This window comes from Harpia harpyja, chromosome 11, assembly GCF_026419915.1.
Source record: "Harpia harpyja isolate bHarHar1 chromosome 11, bHarHar1 primary haplotype, whole genome shotgun sequence".
Lineage (NCBI taxonomy): Eukaryota > Metazoa > Chordata > Aves > Accipitriformes > Accipitridae > Harpia > Harpia harpyja.
The window spans coordinates 6,895,491-6,914,579 of NC_068950.1; the positions used below are offsets into that span (position 1 = coordinate 6,895,491).

The 19,089-nt window shown below is 55.2% G+C and overlaps 1 protein-coding gene across 2 annotated transcripts in view; it reads right to left on the reverse strand.

Moving 5' to 3' along the window:
* Positions 1 to 17,681, reverse strand: part of NOS1AP (nitric oxide synthase 1 adaptor protein) — a 42,558-nt gene extending 24,877 nt beyond the window's left edge. For both annotated transcript variants that reach the window (XM_052801670.1, XM_052801669.1), the window contains exons 1-2: positions 17,494 to 17,681; positions 7,191 to 7,262 (exon numbers count right to left, since the gene is read on the reverse strand). In XM_052801670.1, coding sequence (XP_052657630.1) covers positions 7,191 to 7,262; positions 17,494 to 17,598 — 177 coding nt within the window. In that variant the 5' untranslated portion in view covers positions 17,599 to 17,681. The remainder of the gene's footprint in view (positions 1 to 7,190; positions 7,263 to 17,493) is intronic.
* Between the last annotated feature and the right edge of the window lie 1,408 nt (positions 17,682 to 19,089).

The following is a 19,089-nucleotide window of genomic DNA, read 5'->3' on the forward strand; positions in this document are numbered from 1 at the left end:
TAAGGACTCTTCAAATTCTCACAAACAGCAATTACCAGTGCTCTCACGACCTCAAATATCCCAGAACAAGGTGCAGACCTTCGCCTCGACAGCCAGGCTAAATCCATCCATGCCCGTGAGCCAGAGCGTGCAACAAATCACTCCTTTCTGGGCAGGAGGGAAAGCCAGAGCAGGCGCACGGAGAGCAGGAGAGCCACCTCAGCACCACCGGCAGCTTCCGTGGCATTTGCAGTACCGCAGACGTTACGCGTGTCAGTGCTCCAGCTGTGCCACGTTCCTGCGGAAAGCCAGGTTTGCAGCGCCGGATTCCCCTGCTTCTAGCGCAGCTGAGCCCTGGCACCGAACTTGGCCTGCTGCGCTACCAAAACCACACGTGCAACACGGGGAGCCTCAAAGGAAGCAGCCACGGAAAGGCAGGGAAACCTCTCCAGCGTGCACCAACACCCCTGCACGCGCTCTGCTGAGCCCAACGGATAACGCAACCCATCAGCGCAACGCTTAAAGCCTGCTTGAAGAAACATTGCCGAGGAAGAACAAAGGTAGAGCAGGAGGAAGAGGAGGGAAGCACAAGGGCACAAAAGGGGACAGACATTTATGAAATGACTTGACAGGCTCTCCATGAATTTAGAGAGGGGGTGGGAGCCGGCAGAGCACTCCCGGGGTGGGAAGGAGCAATGCTGAAGGTCTGCCCTCTCCCCCAAGTTCAGGGAGCCTGGCAGACGTTATTCCCCCTCCTCTCCCTTGAGCTCCCAGCAGATATTTGCCGATGGCTCAGACGACGGCATCGGCGAGCCGGTAACGTGACTCACCGCGAGCGCCGGCGGGGAAAGCCCCCAGCCAGGGAGCGAGATGAGTCACGGGGAGACGCCGTCGGCTCCCAGAGAAGGAAGAAAGCCCAACCAAGGAAAGGCCAACCCAAGCAAACACAGGATGAGGGTGCGCGATGGGGACGTAGGGGACACGAGGCACTGCTGCCTCCCAGCCTTTTGCCAGCAGCTCCAGGCCTGCCCCGGGCTCAGTGCCTATGTGGCTCCCAGCCCTCTCAAAGGCATTTGCCTGGCTACAGGCCAGCATCACCCACCAGGGACGTTGCTGCTCGCGCTGGCATGCCCAGCATCAGTTGATGTGTTCCTGCCAGAGCCCTGAGCACCGCCTGCCCGTGGGACACTTGCCCAGAGCAGAAGTGCTGAGCTCCTCAGAGAGAAGGGAGGTATGGGGAAGACCATGCACCGGCATGCACCTCCTGGCTCATTAGCTTTCCCAAAGCACGCTCCCCCCATCTGGGTTATGGTTTCCTTCATCCTCGGTGGCTCCACAACCAAGCTCTCCGTCCAGCTGGGAACCCCCCCCCACCAAGCCCTCTGCCCCACCATGGTTTGGAGCCTGGCCACAAGGGACATGCTGCTGCCCCAGCTCTGCCTGGCAGAGAACTCTTAGCTAGGGCATTGCTGGAAGCCGAAAGGCAACGAGCTTGTCATGACTTATTTAAGAGGCCAGGTACCGAGGGACGAGGAGCATGCCCGTTCCTCGTCTCCTCGAGACCCATCAGGTTGCACGTCTGGCTGAGCCCAGTCATTCCTGCCACCGCGTGACCCAGCAAGCCCGGCAGACAGCTGGCACAGGCAGTACTTGCTCACGTCTGCCCGGGAGCGCCTTCCCAAAGTCCCTCTGGCAAGCGCTGCCCAAAGCCCCATCCCTACCCTGCTTCCTCCAAGGCTCAGACCTCGCTTTCCAGCGTTAATGGCTCATACTTTACACCTTCTTACCAGTTCAGATGCCTGCCCTCTGCCACATGGAGTTATTTACCTCCTTAAACTTGTAATTTTACTACATGTGCATTCGACAGAGTACATGTACAACTCACGCGACTTAACGCTGCCAGTAACCTTCAAAGCTTCGCTGGAAAGCACTCGCTGCATCCTGGCCATGGTATTAAAACAGACAGCAAAGCCAGGGCCACCACGCTTTGGCCAATTCTCCCGGGAACCATCCCTCCTCTACAGGCAGTCTTGGTCAAAAGGCTGCTCCGGTGAATCTGGGTACTAATCTAACCAGTTTATTGATTAAACACTAACTACAGGATGAGATCCTGACCTATTTCATGCAATCAAGTAGGCGGTGTGTTGGTAGCACTACGGGACTAGCCGTTTTTTTATTACAAAGTTAAATGACATCGGTGGTGCCAGGAGAAATACAATGAACTTGCCCAGAAGCCTTCACCCTTTGTACTGCGATTGTCAGAGCACTGAAAGAGCAATTGAAATTATTACAGATATCCCTCCCAGATCTAATGCAACGTAATCTCGTTCATCTCAGATAATCACGTCAAGTCATTAGCTCACCAATAATTCACCTCGCGCCGAGTGCCGTGACTTGGCAAAGAGCAGGCTGCGCTCTTCAGGTGGCCAAAGCCTGAGCATCTCCTGGCCAGCCCGCTGCCTGCCACGCAGGTCCCCTGTGGGCAGCCGGGGCTGGGCTGCCCCCAGGCAGGGCTTATGCATGCAGAGCCAGCTTGCTTTCAAATCCTGCTCCGTTTTATGGCAGAGACAGCCATGATGCTTCTTGTGTGATGGAGGGGAAAAAAAAAAAAAAAAAAAAAAAAAGGCATCATTGTAAATGGCCTAACACTTTTTAAAACTTGCCATGGCAGGAACAGGGGTATCTCAGAAATATTTTAATTAAATGAGCTCAAAATTACACCAGGCACTCTACACAAATAACTGGCCAAATGCATCAATTTTCACACCGGTCCAACTGTGCATGTGGTTTGCAGAGGATGCAAAATCTAGCTTTAAACTAGCTTGTTGAAATTCAGCAATTTTGCCAATTTGCTAAAATAGAGCTCAGCTATGCAAAGCAGCAGAAGTCCCACAAAATCAGATGTACCTGACAGAGTAGGAGGTGTAGAGGAGCTAGATTTTAAAGTGCTTGAAATGCCTCCTTGTTTTGAGCCTGCAAAACTCAGCTGGACACTTCCCAGAAACAGGCTGGCAGAAGACTTCCACAGAAGCAGCTTTTAAGAAGTGCCTATATAGGATTTCATCCCTTCTGGCACCAAAGAAAACCTGGATTAAAGCTGCACTCAGCAATCCAAGTAGCAAAATAAGGATAATTCCAAATTCTCTAGAACGCACCAAGCCCCAGCCCGGTAGCGCTGGCTGCACTGGAGATATGCCAGGAGCACAGAGAGGAAATTATTTGCATATATTTACATCATGACAACATAAAAAACATAGTTATCGTTGTCATTTAGGGCCCCATGTGCTCAGCCATTCCGGGGGGGGGGGGGGAAGAGAAGAAAGGATGCTCTGCAGCTAGCTCAGGCACTTTAAACCCAAATCTTCAACAACTCATAGTCCTTACGGTTGGGAAGATGCATCAGTTGGGCTCTTGCTCTCCAGTACCATAACACCCTCCTTGGTAACTGACAGATGTATGATCCATCCCGGACCACTCTCACAAGGTCCCATCTGAATTTCTCAAGCTTTGCCCATGGCCGGCGCAGAGCAGAAAGAGCACTGTGGCCTCTGGGCTGCTGCTTCCCAGGAGAGCCTGGGCAAGGAACATCCCCTGCACTCCCACCAACAGGACAGGCTGGCTGCAGCTTTAACAACCATTTAATTACTGTTGAGCTTGGGACTTTTTGATGTTCAGGTGCCCACGGGTAACTCTCTGGACTTACGGATTGGTTTCTCACACCTTGCATCCAGATGAGCCAAGGAACATTTTGAAGGCTAACCTACCCCAGCAGTTTAAGGCACGAAGCAACACAGACTGGGTCACCCTGTTTTGGGATGAGGAGGAAAAGGGGTTCAGTTGTACGAACGCAAGCCCAGCCACTTGCCAGGAAAACAAGCCCTGGCCTATTGCATTTGTTAGTACTGATGCGGCCATTGGTGCTCTGCAGGAAAGCCAGAAGACGTAGGCTTTGGAGGAAAGCTGCAGCAAACCTCATAAAATTGCTGTCCAAGTGCATCCTTGGCATGGCTAATGTCCTGTTCCACCAAGTCCTTTCAGGGCCAGGGATCTGCACTAAGACGCAGAGCAAGACGGGGCTGTGTCCCCAGCAAGCCCAGCCGACACAGGCAGGAAAAGCAGGAAGGCAGAGGCAGCCGGCTGAGCACCTCCCCTTCCCTCCTCGCCCTGAGCTGTGAGAATCCTGGGAATTCTCCAACATCCTCCTGCTTTTGGACAGAAACCCTCCCTCCGGCCAGCACCATGAGGATGGCCATGCCACCGCCAGCCCTTCAGCAGGACGGGAGGAAGGGGATGGCATCCCTGCCCTGCAACACCGACTCCCTGTATAAAGTCCCTCTCAACCTAGATCCACAAAAGGGACCAGATTTGGGCTTAATATATACATCTTGGTCTGGTGGAGCCGTTCTGCCCACAGCTGTTGCTCTGCTTTGCTCTCAGGAGAGCAGCACCAGGGTGGCAGAGCCCAGCCAGGGCAGGAATCCCAGCAATGCCAGCTATGCCGTGTCCTCTTCTTTGCCCCCAAAAGGTCAGGTCTCCATCAAAACAGAAACCCGGGATCAGCCAGGCCCACAGCACTCGCCCTCCAAGCCCCAACTGCCGGGGAGGAGAGGGGAGACAGCGCTGCAGGAGCTGCCGCTGCTCATAGCCCTGTCCCTCCCCGCTCCCAGCCCAGCGCAGGCAGTTACGGGGGGCTTCCAGGACGCTCTCCCCCTTGGGACCCCCACTGTCGGGCAGGGTGCTTCCTCACTTCTTTGCAGGATCATTTTTTTTATCATTTAGTAAATAGAGGCAAAGCCCGGTGAGCAGCTAGGGCGAAGGCAGCACTGAGAAAGGGGAGTTGTAGTGGCAAGGGGACAGCAAGGGTCCCCCTCCCTCACCAGCAGCGACTAATTCAGAACAAACTGGGACACAACACTTTCCCCCTAAATGAGGGACTGCAATAAAAACCACACAAACCTCAGGGTCAGCAGCTGCTTCACACACCACAGGCAGAACCGCTGCAGCTTGCACTTGAAGATCTCCCATCGCTTGCTTTCTGTGCCCAAATAAGCTTTTTCTTCCTCTGGTTTCCCCACGCCAATATTTTGGGATTACTTTATTCCTTAAAGAACACAAATTCTCCTCTGCTTTAAGAAGGTCACACATTCCTTGACCTCCAGCCAAACTGAAACCAGCCTCCAGCACCCAGCCCAGCCAGCAAATGCCCTTGCAATGCCGCGGTAATGACTTGCTGCCGGGTGCAAGGCCAGCGCAAAACATGGGAAACCAGGGAAGGGCTATACATGTAAACTAACCAAACAAACCATCCTGGCATCATCTTCACAAACAGCACCCCGCAACAAATAAAGAGACAGTAAAAGTCTCTCTGGCAGATCTGATCTGCAAAATCATAGCCTTTTCATGACTTGCATCTCTCCTGTCTTACACTAGATCATGGAAGCCTGAGCACATGTTTCAAGCACATCATTCACCATGAGAAATCATTATTTTACCCTAATTTGTGTCCTTTCCCCACCATTCGGAGCTTTGTAAACTTAAGTGTAGTCTAGAAAATTTATTTATATTGGTCAACAAGGAAGTTTTAGTGTTGTTTTTTCCCTAGGGTTTATTTAAGCCCTCAGAGTTGTGCCAGTCCTCCCACACTGATGTGGAGTTACGTGATTCTGGGGCTGGAGCTGCTTGCTTTCAAAAGTCTTATCTTGAAAGGCAGGAGAGGAAACAGCTGTTTATAAGAGCTCTTGACAGCATAACAGTTGTTCTGTCCCAAACTTTGTTGGGAACCAAGGTGAGCAAACCTAATGCCATAAAGGACTTCTCAACTTGTGCACCAGCCACAACATTAACCACCACCAAGAGGACAGGGCAGCGGGTAGGCAAGCTGTTGAGAAAAGCCCACAAACTATTTACACCCTGAAAGTTTGAAACAGAAGAGCTTTGCAGTCTGTGTCCTTGGGCTATGATACTCCTCTCCTCCTCTGGCAATGAGAAAAGAGAAAACGAGATTATAGCAAGAGTCCGCAGGAGGGGCTGAGAGAGGAGCAGGGCAACAGCCAAGCCCAGGCAGGGCTGCTCAGCCACACGAGCAGGTCCGGTGCTTACGGGATCCCACGAGGCCACCAGAATGACAGCTCATCCATTACTCAACGTCCCTGCCAGCATCCTCAGCTCCTTCCAGTTAAGAGTGTTATTTCCAGGAGGGCGCCATCCCTGGAAGACAGGGCAGACCCCTCGCTGTGACCCACCGAGCAGACCAAATTACCTGCGCCGGTGGCCATGCCGGCCACGTACGTCAGACCAAGGTCCAACCACTGCCCAAAGGGCTGTCGTGTGCACTGAAGAGCAGTCCGGCTCCTGCTGTTTTCAGCCGGGGGGCAGCGAGCTCGCCGGGTGTGCGGTTTGCTCACGTCCCAGCCTGCCCTTGAACACCTTCCAGTTGCACAGGCGAGAGGCCAGGGAGCAGAAGAAAAGCTCCTCTCCTGGCTATCGGCCAAGCATTATATGGTGAGAGCACCCCGTATCCTGACTATAAGTAGTTTGGGAAGCCAGATGACTTCATTACCAGCTGACATTCCCTGACCTACTCACTGTTAAACAAGCTCGCTGCTGGCCGGCCCCAGAGCTCGTTACTCAACACTTTAATTTGCACATTGCCATTTACCGGGCACTAATCCGCTGGCATATCCAGGCAGCACCCAAATTTTCACACAGCTGTAGTGCTTATGCAAGCAGTAAAACACAAACATGCCTCTTCCACAAGTAGTTTGCTGTTACTTTTGAATCGGAACTGACACACAAGGACATCCTCTGAATCGCAGACATGCTACAGTTTCCATCCAGCACCGGCAGCCCCATGTCCCGCACCCACCTTCCACCCCATGCTCCTGCACAGGACGCAGCACCGTGAGCACAGAGACAGCCCTGCTACCACTCGGGCTGCAGCTAACCCCAGCCACCGCACACGGGATGCCTGGGTACCACGGGGGACAGCCAGCACTGGGGATGCTGCAAACGTGACGGTGTGGCACACGAAGTTTGCAGGCATCGCGCCTGGGTTACGCGGAGATCTCAGTGGAGAGAGGGATGGTGAAAAATACAGAGTTATGAATAACCTGGAGGACAAGACTTATGCAAGAGAAGGCTGTAAGCGGAGATGGAGGAGTGCTGCCCCCACCACCCCGATGCAGAAGAAGGAGCATCCTCGCCGTGCTCACCCTGATCCGCCGCATGGCCGTCACGATCTCCACCCGGCTGTTTGGCCGTGGCACATCCAGGCTCCCGATGTACTGGAGGGAAAGAAAGAGCAGATTAGTCGAGTTTCCACCGCACTGGAAACCTCATGGTCCCACCACGGCCTCGATGGCATTGCTGGAGGGAACCCAGGGTCACTTCTGGGGAACAGGCGGCGTTTTGCCCACTGCACCTGAAGCCTTGCACGCCTCCCACCATGAAGCTGTTCCCTCACCACAATGTTTCAAGGATTCAGCAGCCCTTATTTGCTGGCCTCATTCATCTATGCCATGATCAAAGTACGTAGGTATAAGCCAATATCCCCTCGGCTGCACTGAGTCATCTATTATAGACCTAGATATTGGAATATCCCTAAAATAGCTTGGGCAACCTGTCCTGTGACAGGCCCTTCACTGCTTAATTACAGCCCTGCCAAACCCTCGGCTGTTTTTGCAGTGATGCTGAGCCTCCAGGCCAAGCCTCCAGAATAAAGGAGCCGCTTTGCTATTCAAAGGGGACCAAAGGCAGCGCCACTGCGACCCAGCACGGAGAGATGCCGAACAAAAACCTTTTTAAAAATAAAATGGAAGAGGGCAGATTCAGAAGAAGGATCAGAAAACAGACAAGCAACGAAGAGTCAATGCTGAGCACTAAAAACATGTAGTTAGAAGAAAAGCATTTTGAGTCTATTTACTAGCCCCCTGTGCTCCCACGCTTCATCTCAACATGAGCGCTGACGTAACCCTCTGCAGCGCAGCGCAGGCACCGAACTCGGCAGGGCTACGTGTTCCTGTGAATTCGGCCATAACCTTCGCCAACAACATGAAAACCCAGGTCACTGGTTTCAAGCACCAGCACCGAGACGGGTGCTTGAACGGCTGAGCATGTGCTAAGGGTCACCGTACAGGCAGAGGCCACGGAGAGGGGTTATTTCTCACCCAGCACCGCTGCAGGACTCCCGGCTCCTCTCCGCTGGGACGCTGCTGCCACCTCTATCGAGGGCACAGCACGGGGGCTGCATGACCACACCTGGGCTCTGTGTGGGCATGCTGTCCCAGAGAGCCCTCCTTGCTAGCCCTCTGTGCCCGCACCCCAAACTCCACAAGCCCACCCGCTCGGCGAGGCCGTCCCCAGCGGCACGGCTCCTGCCCTGGGCGCAGACGAAGGCAGGCGTCCAGCGACCGGCACCGGGCAGTCGGTGCTGAGAGTAGATGTGAAGAGAGAGGATATAAAAATAAACACCAAACAGCTGGCGTGATCGTCACGTGCTGAGCAGGCTGCCATGGTGCAGGGCAGCTTTATGTAACTGGGAATTAAAGCCCATGATGAATGCCACCGGCAAAGGCGGCATTAACTGCCCAGACCCCAACCACTGAATGCCCAACTGTAAAAGCACAGGTCTTGATAAGTTTTCAGTCGCATCCCCTAAACACAGCCTTCCCACTCCCTTCAAAGGTTCAGGTCCTATTAATAGAGGCACCTTTGACATGAATCGATTCCCTTTTCTTATATAAAGTATGGAAACCATCAGTAAAAAGGAGGAGACAAGGAGGAGGGCTGAGGCAGCCAGAGCCCTGGGCACATGGTCACCGTGCAGCACATAAGGAAGAAACCTTTCTCCATCTTCCCCCGCCAGGCAAACGTCTCAGCTGCCCAGCACCTCTCCCACCAAGCCTCCCCACGCTGCTCTTCTGCCGGGGACCCCCAGCACTGCTTCCCACTCACCTGCAAGGGAGACTTTTTAGCTTCAACTGTAAGAGGGACAGACTTCTGCTAGCAAAGGGGACAGCCAGAGGATGCCTATCTTCTTCCAGTTATTCCCAACAGCATGAGGTCACTGCCACCGGAGGGGTAATTGCTGTCCTTCTCCCTGCATTTTCCTTGCACAAGCGAGAGCAGAGTACAGCCACGTGCAAGGACAGGGCAAGCAGTGGCAGCTATCAGTTGGGCAGGAGACAGCCCCGTCCACAGCTGGCTCCCACAGCCACATGAATCCGAGCAATGCCAACCTTCTGGCTGATGACCACAACCTCGGCCAGCAGCAATGCTCAGTCATGCCTGTAATTGCGTGTGCGAGACTGTCAGGGCTGGGCTGCCCCGTAAGCAAGCGATGGAGCAGAAACCAGGCACCGCCTTGGACCTCTTTGGATGGCCCTCCTGGAAAACTGCACCAGCAATAGGAAGTGTCTTGATGCTGCCCTGTCTATGCCCCTTTATTCAGCTATTCCCCTCCAGCCCATGCTTGTGAGCACCCGAACCAAGGGGTCCAGGTCACAAACCATGCAGGATTCACCTCTGCTCCCAAACCCAGGCTCCATGGCATCCTGCTGGCATCCCCCATCCCGTGGGAGCATACCCCCACCAGAGCCCATGGCACCTCCAGCCCTGACGTGGGCTCACTTCACACAATTACTGTGCTCACAGCTCCAGTAACACCCACCTCTCCCTCTGCTCTGGAGGCAGGTATTTTTTGCACGTTTCATAAAACTCAACAGATGGACAAAGTCTCCCCAGATTATTTTTGTCTTCAGGGCAAAAATCACATGTGGGAACTGCACTGCAGAGGAGGAGCCCTTCACAATGTGATTAGCATCCCCCAAAAATGTGGACTTGGAGGTCAGCCTTTCAGCTAAACTACTATTTCCCAGGCAAGGAGTGGGGATGGCCTGAGAAACCACCCGTATTTACTAGTGATTTGCAGGCAATAAGCGCACTGAGGGCCACTCCTTCTCCGCTCTCCTCCAGCCCTCCTACTCACAGCACCAACTTTCATTTTGGGAAGAGGTGTGGGGAAAAAGCAGGCAAGGCAGAGGCGAGGATCAGCAAAGCAGCTGGAGCCTGCAGGGTGCAGGGCTCCCCCATCATCCCACCCCAACGCTGAGACCCAGCTCCCTCCTCCCAGGGCAGGAGCCCCAGGGACCCCCGAGCATGGGGGCTCTCAGAGCCCAGGCATAGACTTTTGCCTTCCTTTAAAATCCACGTGCCCCAAGCGACGTGCCAGGTGTGGCAGTGGCCCTGGTCCCCGCAGTGGCCGAAGTCCCAGCTCCCAGGGCTTGGACCAGCATCTGTGCCAGCATCCGTGCCAGCAGGTCGACCCCACAGGAAAAGGAGGCAGTGGGGCCGGGGCTCAGCCCGGGGAGGAGAAAGGAAGGCGCCTGAGACAAAAGGAAGGAAAATAAAGCTGTGTGAAAGAGAGCTGACAAAGAAAATAAACCCATGAAAGAACCCACCCTCTCCAAGCCCCCGGGAACCGAGGAGGAGGAGGAGGAAACCATATGCACATATGCAGGACGCAGCTTTCCCAAATAATTGCCTCCAGATCCGTAGCCCCACCACCCTGCAAGCAGACGGGGGGGCAGAGGGGGAGCCCCCCACCTGCACCCAAGAGCCAGGCAGGATTAGGGGGTCACCGATCCCTGCGCTCTGAAGGTGGGGAACACGCTTGGCTCAGTGGGGAGGGCAGTCCCAGGCAGCCCCCTCCTCCTCAGCCCAATTAGGAGGAGAAAGGCCACCCGCTTGGAGCGCCAGTGAATGGGCAGCCGAGGGGGTCCCTCCTGTAATGAGGCACTCTGGCAGCCCCACAGAGGCAGCCCTCGCATTGCAAACGGCCAGTGCCGCTTGGGGCTGCGTCGCCCGGCAGCACGGGCAGGCAGGCACGAAGCACCTGTTTTGCAGGGTGCTTTCGGTCCCCCGCACGCCCTGCTGCTCCTCATCCCCACGTGTGGGACCCGGTCTTCCATCGGTCCATCCCGGGCCCCTGGAAAGGGCAGCCCCTCTCCCTGCCACGGCACAGACTTGGTGGCCGTCACCCATCAGGCTTCTTGGCACCCGAAGGGAGGTGGCTTACTGTCCCCCTGCCATGCAAACAGGCTCCCCTGTCCGTCCCAGGCATGGCTGGAAGGGGCCTCCAGACACAGCCCACACCACGCACCCTCTGCCCATGGCTTACGAAAGACTTGTCCAATTCAGGGAAATACCAGTCCTCCCCAGGCCAGAGGAAAAAAAACCAAGAAAACAAAGGAGAGCATTTTGCCAAAGCAATGTTTGCACAAGTCACTCCGTTTCTCATTTTTCCTTGAGGTTGTTTAATATTGCTCATTTTCTGCTCTGTCAGAAATGAATTTTCTGGAGAAGGTGCTTTTTCTGTGGCAGCAGGTGGCAGATATTTTCAGAAAACCGAAGGCCGATCGCATCCCTGACAGGGAGACACCTTCCAAGGGGTGTTGATGAGATCCCTTGTGGGTGGCGGGCAGCGGTGGGCAGCGAAAGCCTTCCCAGAGAGGAGCTGCCGCCTTCCCCAGGGAGGCACGCTGCTGCTCTGCCAGCCTGATGCTGCGTGCAAAGGTCAGGGCTGAATCATACCCAACTTACAGTGGAGCCTAGATTGGCTGGCTGCCGGGTTTCCAGCTTCGAAAGCTGCCCTGAGTTAGAGAGCTTGCCACGGATGAAGAGCCGCTGCTTCTGCAGAGGAGCTACAGGCAGGCAGGCAGCAGGGCAGCGCAGGGAGAAGACACACGCTGGCACCAACCCCAGGCTGGGGCATCGCACCATGGGCTACGCAGCCGTCCTCGGGGCCAGGAGAGCCTCGTTGGAACAGGGGATCCTGCGCCCAGGCTGGGGAGGGGTTACCGGAGGTACTGGCAGCCGTGTGGAAGGCATCAGATATGGGGCGTGAGGGTCCTGAGATTTCTGAAGAGTCCAGGGTGGCATGAGGCCACACCGGGTACTGGGACATCAGCCCCATGGCACACAGCTGTGCTACGAAGCAAGGGCCAAAGTGCTTGGGCACCAGCACCCAGCCAGGCACCCTGAGCCCAGAGATTTGAAATCTCTTATTTCCCCAGTGCCTGGGGCAACACCCAGCCTCTCTGCAGCCTGGCTGATAAGGGCTCCTCCCAGGGCTGCTGTGGTCAGGGAAAGCAAGGAGAAATCCAATTCCTGGGACTTTTGCTGTCCCAGTGCTCCCACTCTCCCACGCACAGCCTTCACCCAGGGAGCCACGGGGCTGGGCTGGCACGGCCCCAGATCTGCCCTGCACCCCAGGAACACCCAGCCTTGCTGGAAGGAAAGGGGGGAAGTTTACTCAGACTGCGGTGGTGTGGGCTCAGAGGCCAAAAGGGACGGAAAAGTCAAGATGCCAGCTCACTTCCATGGAAAAAAGTCTTGGCTTTCCAGCCTGAGCCCGGCAGGCGGGTGCAGCGGGCTCTCTGCTGAGCTGGAGGGCTCCAGCCCTGCCCAGTCCTCCCTTAGCGGGGCTCTGCACCCTGAGGACACCAGGGTGCATCCAGCCCTGGGAGCCAGGTAGTTTAAGGCAGCATGTCAGACCTGTCCAGAGCTCCATAACCAGACAGTGGGCATCAATACAGGGGCACCTCACACCAGGCAGCACCGGTCAAGCTGATGCCCTAAGGATATTACTGCTTACCTGCCTGCTGATCCTAGAAATGCTTGCGTTGCCTATGAGCTACGTGGGGACTCGAGTGCCTACAGCACACAGCTCTGGGGGTCCCAAGACAAGACCCCAGCACCCACCAGAGCCACGTGCACCACACCTACCCTCCCCTCTCACCGGCCAAAATGGGACTCGTGCAATAAGGGGAGACACCTTTGCAGCAGGACACGATCCTGCAGCGGGGCCACTGGGACGCAGAGCAAGCGGGTGCAGCAGGAGAGCTGAAATTTTCCCATGCCAATGAAGCAGGGCTGTCCACTCGCCCTGTTTCCATACCCCACCCAGCCACGCTGCCTGCAGCTGCCCCCCATGCAGGGGCTGAGCTTCCTGCACTTACAGCCTTAACAGGTGTTCGTGTATGGGACGTGCGAGACCGGAGCGTTTCAGCAGGCAGAAAGCAGGGCTGGGAGCATCCCACCCCTGTCGCTTCTTCCTCGGGACCTTCTGGCATCTGCCGAGCCTGCGAGCTGCCTTCCCGGTACCCACAGTCTGGGCACACACAGCTTTGCCAAATCCCGGTAGAGTTTTTTTTGCTAAGAGCTTCGCTAGGCAGCCTGTGAACTGACTTCACAAGCATGGCAGAAATATGCCACCGTTTCAGACGAGAACTTCTGTGGCACTTGGGAAGGTTATTTATAGCCTTGAGCAAGCAATCCTGGGCTACATCACACTGCAGCTTTGCTCCGGTCTGAGCAGCCCTGACAAAGCACACCGTACTCGAGAGCTGCCAGTACAAACAGCCCCCAAATAAAGCTGCCAAGTCTCTCCCAGCCAGCTAAAGAGGTGCAGAGCTTCACACAACCTGTCTCTGGCTTTGCAGCCCTCCAGGAAAGGGAACCTTGCTGGGAAGGGAGCCTGAAGCAGAGGAGGGGAAACTGAAGACCTCGATCGGAGCTGCCTGCAACTCAACTCACCTCAAATGCTTTTATGTACGGCCCCTAAATACATAAAAATATACACAAGAGTGGAAACACACATGCATTCGCTGCTTAGTGTTCACCTGAGGCTATAATCATTTTTCTGATAAAGGATTTATCATTGCAGCAACCAGCAGGCTCTGCCAGTGCTCACAGCCTTGGAAGGGTGGCAGGCAGGTGAGCTGGAGGGGTTCACAGGAAAGGACGTACTGGATCAGACTAAAGTCTCCTTCATGTCCCATCTCCAAACATAGACAGCAGCAGATGCTCGGTTCAACTTCAGTTTCCCACGCACAAAAGCAGAGAAAAGTACTGAGAAACTTGAAAAAAAATGCCTGCTTGCCAAGATCCCTTAAGGGAAAAAAAAAAACAAACCCACCACCCAAACCCAAAAAAACCACCTGCTGCCCAGAAGAACAGCAATCCTCCCAAACCTCCAGTCCCACATTTATCTGCGAACGGGTCCAGTATGAGGAACACCAGGTTTCAGCACATCTTGTCCCAGCCCACGGCAGTCCCGGACCGCAGGCAGTGGGTCTGCCTAAGGACCAAGGTTTGCTCGGACAGCCCCTTCTCCCCTCACCTGCAGATGGGGGAGCAGCAGAAAGGGTCCTTGCACCCATCTGCCCCTTCATTAGGAACCACGTACATTAGGGCACCGCGAATGGATTAACGAGTCTCGGGACTGAAGCATTAACAGCTGTTTCCAAATAATGGGTATTTGGTAGGTGGGACCTTGCTCTGGACCACAAGACCTCCAGGGCAGGAGGAGAGCCCAGGTCAGCGAGCTCCCGAGAGAGGCTTTAACGACAGGGGCCCAGAACGGGCTTCCCTGTGCGAACCCAGCAGCACCCCTGCACTTGAACAGATGGGGGGTCTGGCACTCCAATGCAGGCTCCACCACCCCGTTTAATTCCCTCTACATGCTGACCTCTCTGGAGGCGTTGGAGTAGCCTGAGTCATGATTTCTGATTGCGCAGAATTGCTGGTGTTGCACAAGGTGGCCCTTGGGTTTTGTCCTGCAGCACCAAGGCTTTTGGGAAGATAAGGATTAAGCTTGCATCCCCTCCTCCTCATCCCGACTGGAGGAGCTGCACTGGATGGAGAGGTGGAGGAGGACAGGAGGCGTCTTTACTCTCTACATACCCATTTATTTAATCAGAAAACCACTGCACAAGGGGGAACTTCTGGCCGCTCCCCTGTGCCATGCTGCAGCTCCCAGCTCTTTCATCCGAATGCTTCAGCTAACCCGAGAGGCCAGGCTTTTGATTTTATTCAACAATTCAGACCACAAGATGCAGAAGAAAACAAATGCCCTGCCTCCCCTCGGAGCCAGCTCCTCCGATTCCCAGCAGCCTGGCTGAGGTGCCTCTGGGACACAGAGGGGTTTGGTGCCAAGAGAGTGGCCAATGAAAACAGATCCAAAAGTGTGAAATGTATTACTATTCCTAAGAAGATGGAGTGGCATTTTCCAACTATTGGATTTATCTCCAGAAAATGGATTAACATAATCCTTAGAGGACACTTTGCTCAGACTCGGTGTCCCCCGTGCCAGAGCATATGGCTGCAAGTGGCTTCAGCGGGGATGAACAACACAAGTCTCCTGACGGCATCGCATGTGACAGCACCACTTGCTTCAGAGCGAGTCTATCGCTCTGTGCTTGAAAAGGGCGCAAATCCTGACTGCCCATGGCCACCCACCCTGGGATGCCAGGACTCCCTGGGGAAAGAGACAAGGGGAACAACAGCACAGATGCCAGCAGCTACTGATGAACCAAAACACACGCTACATCCGCTACACGTGCCATTTAAAGACAGCAGCAGACAGCGTAGGTCTGAGTGTAAAAATAAAATTAAAAATTAAAAGAATACATCAGCACATACCGACCCAGGTTCACATTACCCCCCTGCAGTGAGCCCCAAGCAAGCTCGTCAGGAATCCCAGGCTGCTGGAGCAAAGAGCACTGATCCAGCTGCCGAGGACTGTAACACCGGGATCCCCACCGCGTGCGCTATCAGCAATCCCAGGAGGCTTTTAGGAGACAGGCACGCGAGTCCCGGCGCCCCAGATGAGCATTTTTCTTCTTTAATCTTCCCCCAAAGTTCCGCTCTAAATCAGAGTTCCTCATTTTTGTGACTCGCACTGGGTGCCTGGCCAAAACAAGAGCTGTGCGGGTTTAAGCTCTCGGGATTCTTGGGGATAAAAGGAACTGAAGGAGTGTAAGCATTTAATTAATCTCCAGCAATCTAATAAAAGGATGGAGTAATTGCCTAAGCCATCTGCATTCTGCATCTGGCATCAGGGGCTGCTGGAGAAACCCACAAATTTGGAAGCTGGGTTTCGTACAGATTCTGCTTGGCATTAACACGTCCTACAGGATACAAAATAAGAGAAAGAGGAGCTAAAAAAGACTAATATGGACCAGCCCATTAATGCAGCCAGACCAGCAGCATGGAAAAGAGATGAGCCGTGAGCAGACCGAGGGAAAACTGAAGCCCTATCCCACTCCTCACCCCCCAAGCCAGGCCACCCAAACCTGGCATGGAAGAGGCACATGGGATTTAGAAGGGGAGATGCTTTGTAGCCTCCCCGCAGGTGAGGGGTGAGCAGGTGCTGGCAGTAAAACAGCAGTCGGCTCCAATAATCCAGGAGTAAAAGGCTGCAAAGCTGAATTTGAACAGTCTTTCCCAGGAAACAGTTGCAAAGCAGGTTTAAGTTTGCTCCATAAACAACTCCTCTGCTGTTTTGCTCTCTGCAGCACGATGCCTGCCATTGGGCAGCAATGGCCTCTGCAGAGGAACCCTCCCAGCCCTGAGAAAAGGGGGAAAATAACACTTTGACACCCTCCAACGAGCAGCAGCCTTGCCCCCAGGGCACTGCACACAATTAGATGCCAAATCCGTGATTTTTTTTTTCCCCTGCCAGCACACGCGCTCCGAGGACAACGGCGCGCGACACATGCCTGCCTCCCTGCCACTCAGAACTGTTTTACACCAGGTTTTTTTCCAAGTCGACCTCACCTGAGCGTCTCGTCAGCGTGGTAACTGTATCTTCAGGAACAGCAAAGGAGGCAGGATTTTAGGTTTCCCCTTTTCAAGTTTCATGGCCAGCTACTTCCCAGTGCGCTGCCAACCAGCGCTACCTGCTCGGGGCTGGGCAACGCGGATGGGTAGCTTGGCTTTTTCCCAGCCTGCTGCAAGATCGCAAGCACTCAGCCTGTGGGAAGCCACAGCCTAAACAGAGTAAGAGACTAAGAGGTCCCAACGGAAAAAAAAAGAGCACTTCCTGCCAAATCCACTACTAAGAATGGTTTATATCTGTAAGGAGAAATAGCAAGCTTTTATTTCAGGCAGGCGGCCCTGACCTCTTGCACCGCACCACAAACAGCACACAGTTCCTCCGTCCGCTCACACCCTGAATTTATCCCACTACAGCAGCACCAGGGTACAAGGCATCCTGCAGACACCAACCGTGCCCCCATCACACCGGCACTCCAGCATTACCCACAGCACTGGAAACGCGGAGCAAAACCCAAGCCCTCCTCTCTTTCCCAGGAAAACGCACACAGTCCCTGGCTCTCCAGGGCCAACGTCCCCAAGCGACACCGCGCAGGACCAAGGAGGGATGCAGGACCAAGGAGGGATGCTCGGGTGAAGCAGCAGGGTGACCCCACTCCAGCCGGCCCCATCCCACCAGGTTGGACATCCTTACGGGACGGGTGGGAAGCCTCACCCAACTCTTTGCAGCTGAGTTTGGGGGAGAGCAGGCAACGCCAACGGGAAGGACTCCCGGGGAAAGGGGAGAAAACCCACGGCTAGGCGAAAAGAGAGCCGGAAAACAGGGAACCCCGGGGCGTTGGGGTACGAGCGCCGGCGCAGGGCTCCCCCCCTCGGACCCCCTCCGCGCCCGCTGCCCACCTTGGCCTCGAAGCAGATGCCGTGCTGGAAGGCGTCCTCGTTGTGCAGGGGGATGCGGAGGTCGTGCCGGTCGTCCACCAGGTTATACTTGGACTTGGCGGGCATGGCGGCCCCGCGGCGGCCGGGCTGCCCCTGCAGCGCGCCCGGCCCCGGCCCCGGCCCCGACCCCGCCGCCGCCGAACCTCCGCCCCCCGCCGGCCCCGGGGCGGGGACGCGCCGCCGCGGAGCGCGGAGGAAGGGCGGGGAGAGGCGGGGGCTGTCTGCGAGCGCGGGTCTCCGCACCGCTCCCCCCGCCTGCATCCAGCGGGGAGGGGCAGGGAAGCGTTAATAAATGAGGAGGACCCGAAAGGGGCGCTGGGGAAGGCACCGCTGACATCTAGTGCGCCGGGCCGGGTCTGCAGCCCAGCCCCGCCGAAGTTTAAGAAAAAAAAAAAAAAGGAAAATAAAGCTTTGCAAGTGGTCGCGGTGAGGGGGGGCAGCTTACAACCGGGGGTGCGCTGAGCGGTGGGGGAACGCCGGGGGTCTGGGAGTGGGGCCCGAGAAACGCATCCCTCCTCGGTGGGAGAGCCTGGGCTGCTGCAAACGCTCAGGTCAACGAACTCTGTATCCAACCCTTTATATCAACACCAGGCATGATGCAAATCAAGTGAGCTGGAGGTGAAAAAAATCTCCATCTTGTGCTTAATGAAAGGCCAGTCCTTGTGACCAGACCAGACCCTGCTGTGCCCTACCTTACGAAAGCCCTGAAGGCTGTGACTGTGCTCCCCCGCCCACCCAAAGCACCCCAGAGTCGCTTTCCAGATGTGCAGGGATCCACTCACGTAGCTCTGACTGCAGGTCCAGGCTGTTTCACCCCTTACCCTCACACACATAGTGCACCCTCAGGTAGGGCTCCACCCCTCGGTGCTTTAACACCCACAGATGCTGCATAGCAGCTGCGAAGCTCATCTCGCTGCAGCATGGCTGAAGAGCTCACACAGGCCTTCACACATGTCGGAGGCACTGCTTGGGACAAGCCTTTCCCAGGGCAGACATGTCCCCCTGCTCCACAGGAGACCCACAATTCCCAAAGCCCTTGCCTTGCTCTGCTTCCATGGTTCTACACGCCAGAGCATATATCCCTCACGTGCTTCAGGTTTCTAAATGACTGCAATGCAAACAGCGGTGCTAGCTGTTGACCCTTCCCTGGGCATAACAGATGCAGGGTCATTGATTTTTTCAGACTGAATCGATGTGGTGAAACTTCCTTTGAGTTTATAACATAGTTCAGAGCCAGCCACAGCCACAGTGCTTCAGCTGCATCTGAAAAATTATTGTTTCTCCTCAAAGTGGAATGGGCTTTCCACCATCCCCAGAGGCTCAAATAATGACAGGCTGGGCACAGACAATTACAGGACATCAGCTGAGAAATCCCTGTGTTCAGTCATGCCCACGAGAGGTGTATAGGAATAGCCACTGTGCTGCCAGCTTCCCTGCACCGGGCTCACAGTGGGATCACACAGAGCTGTCAGCACTTGGACAAGCAAATCGAGGGATGATTTCCCACTGAAATGGGATGCCAGCAAGCCCTGGGCTCTTGAAAACCTTTACTCCTCC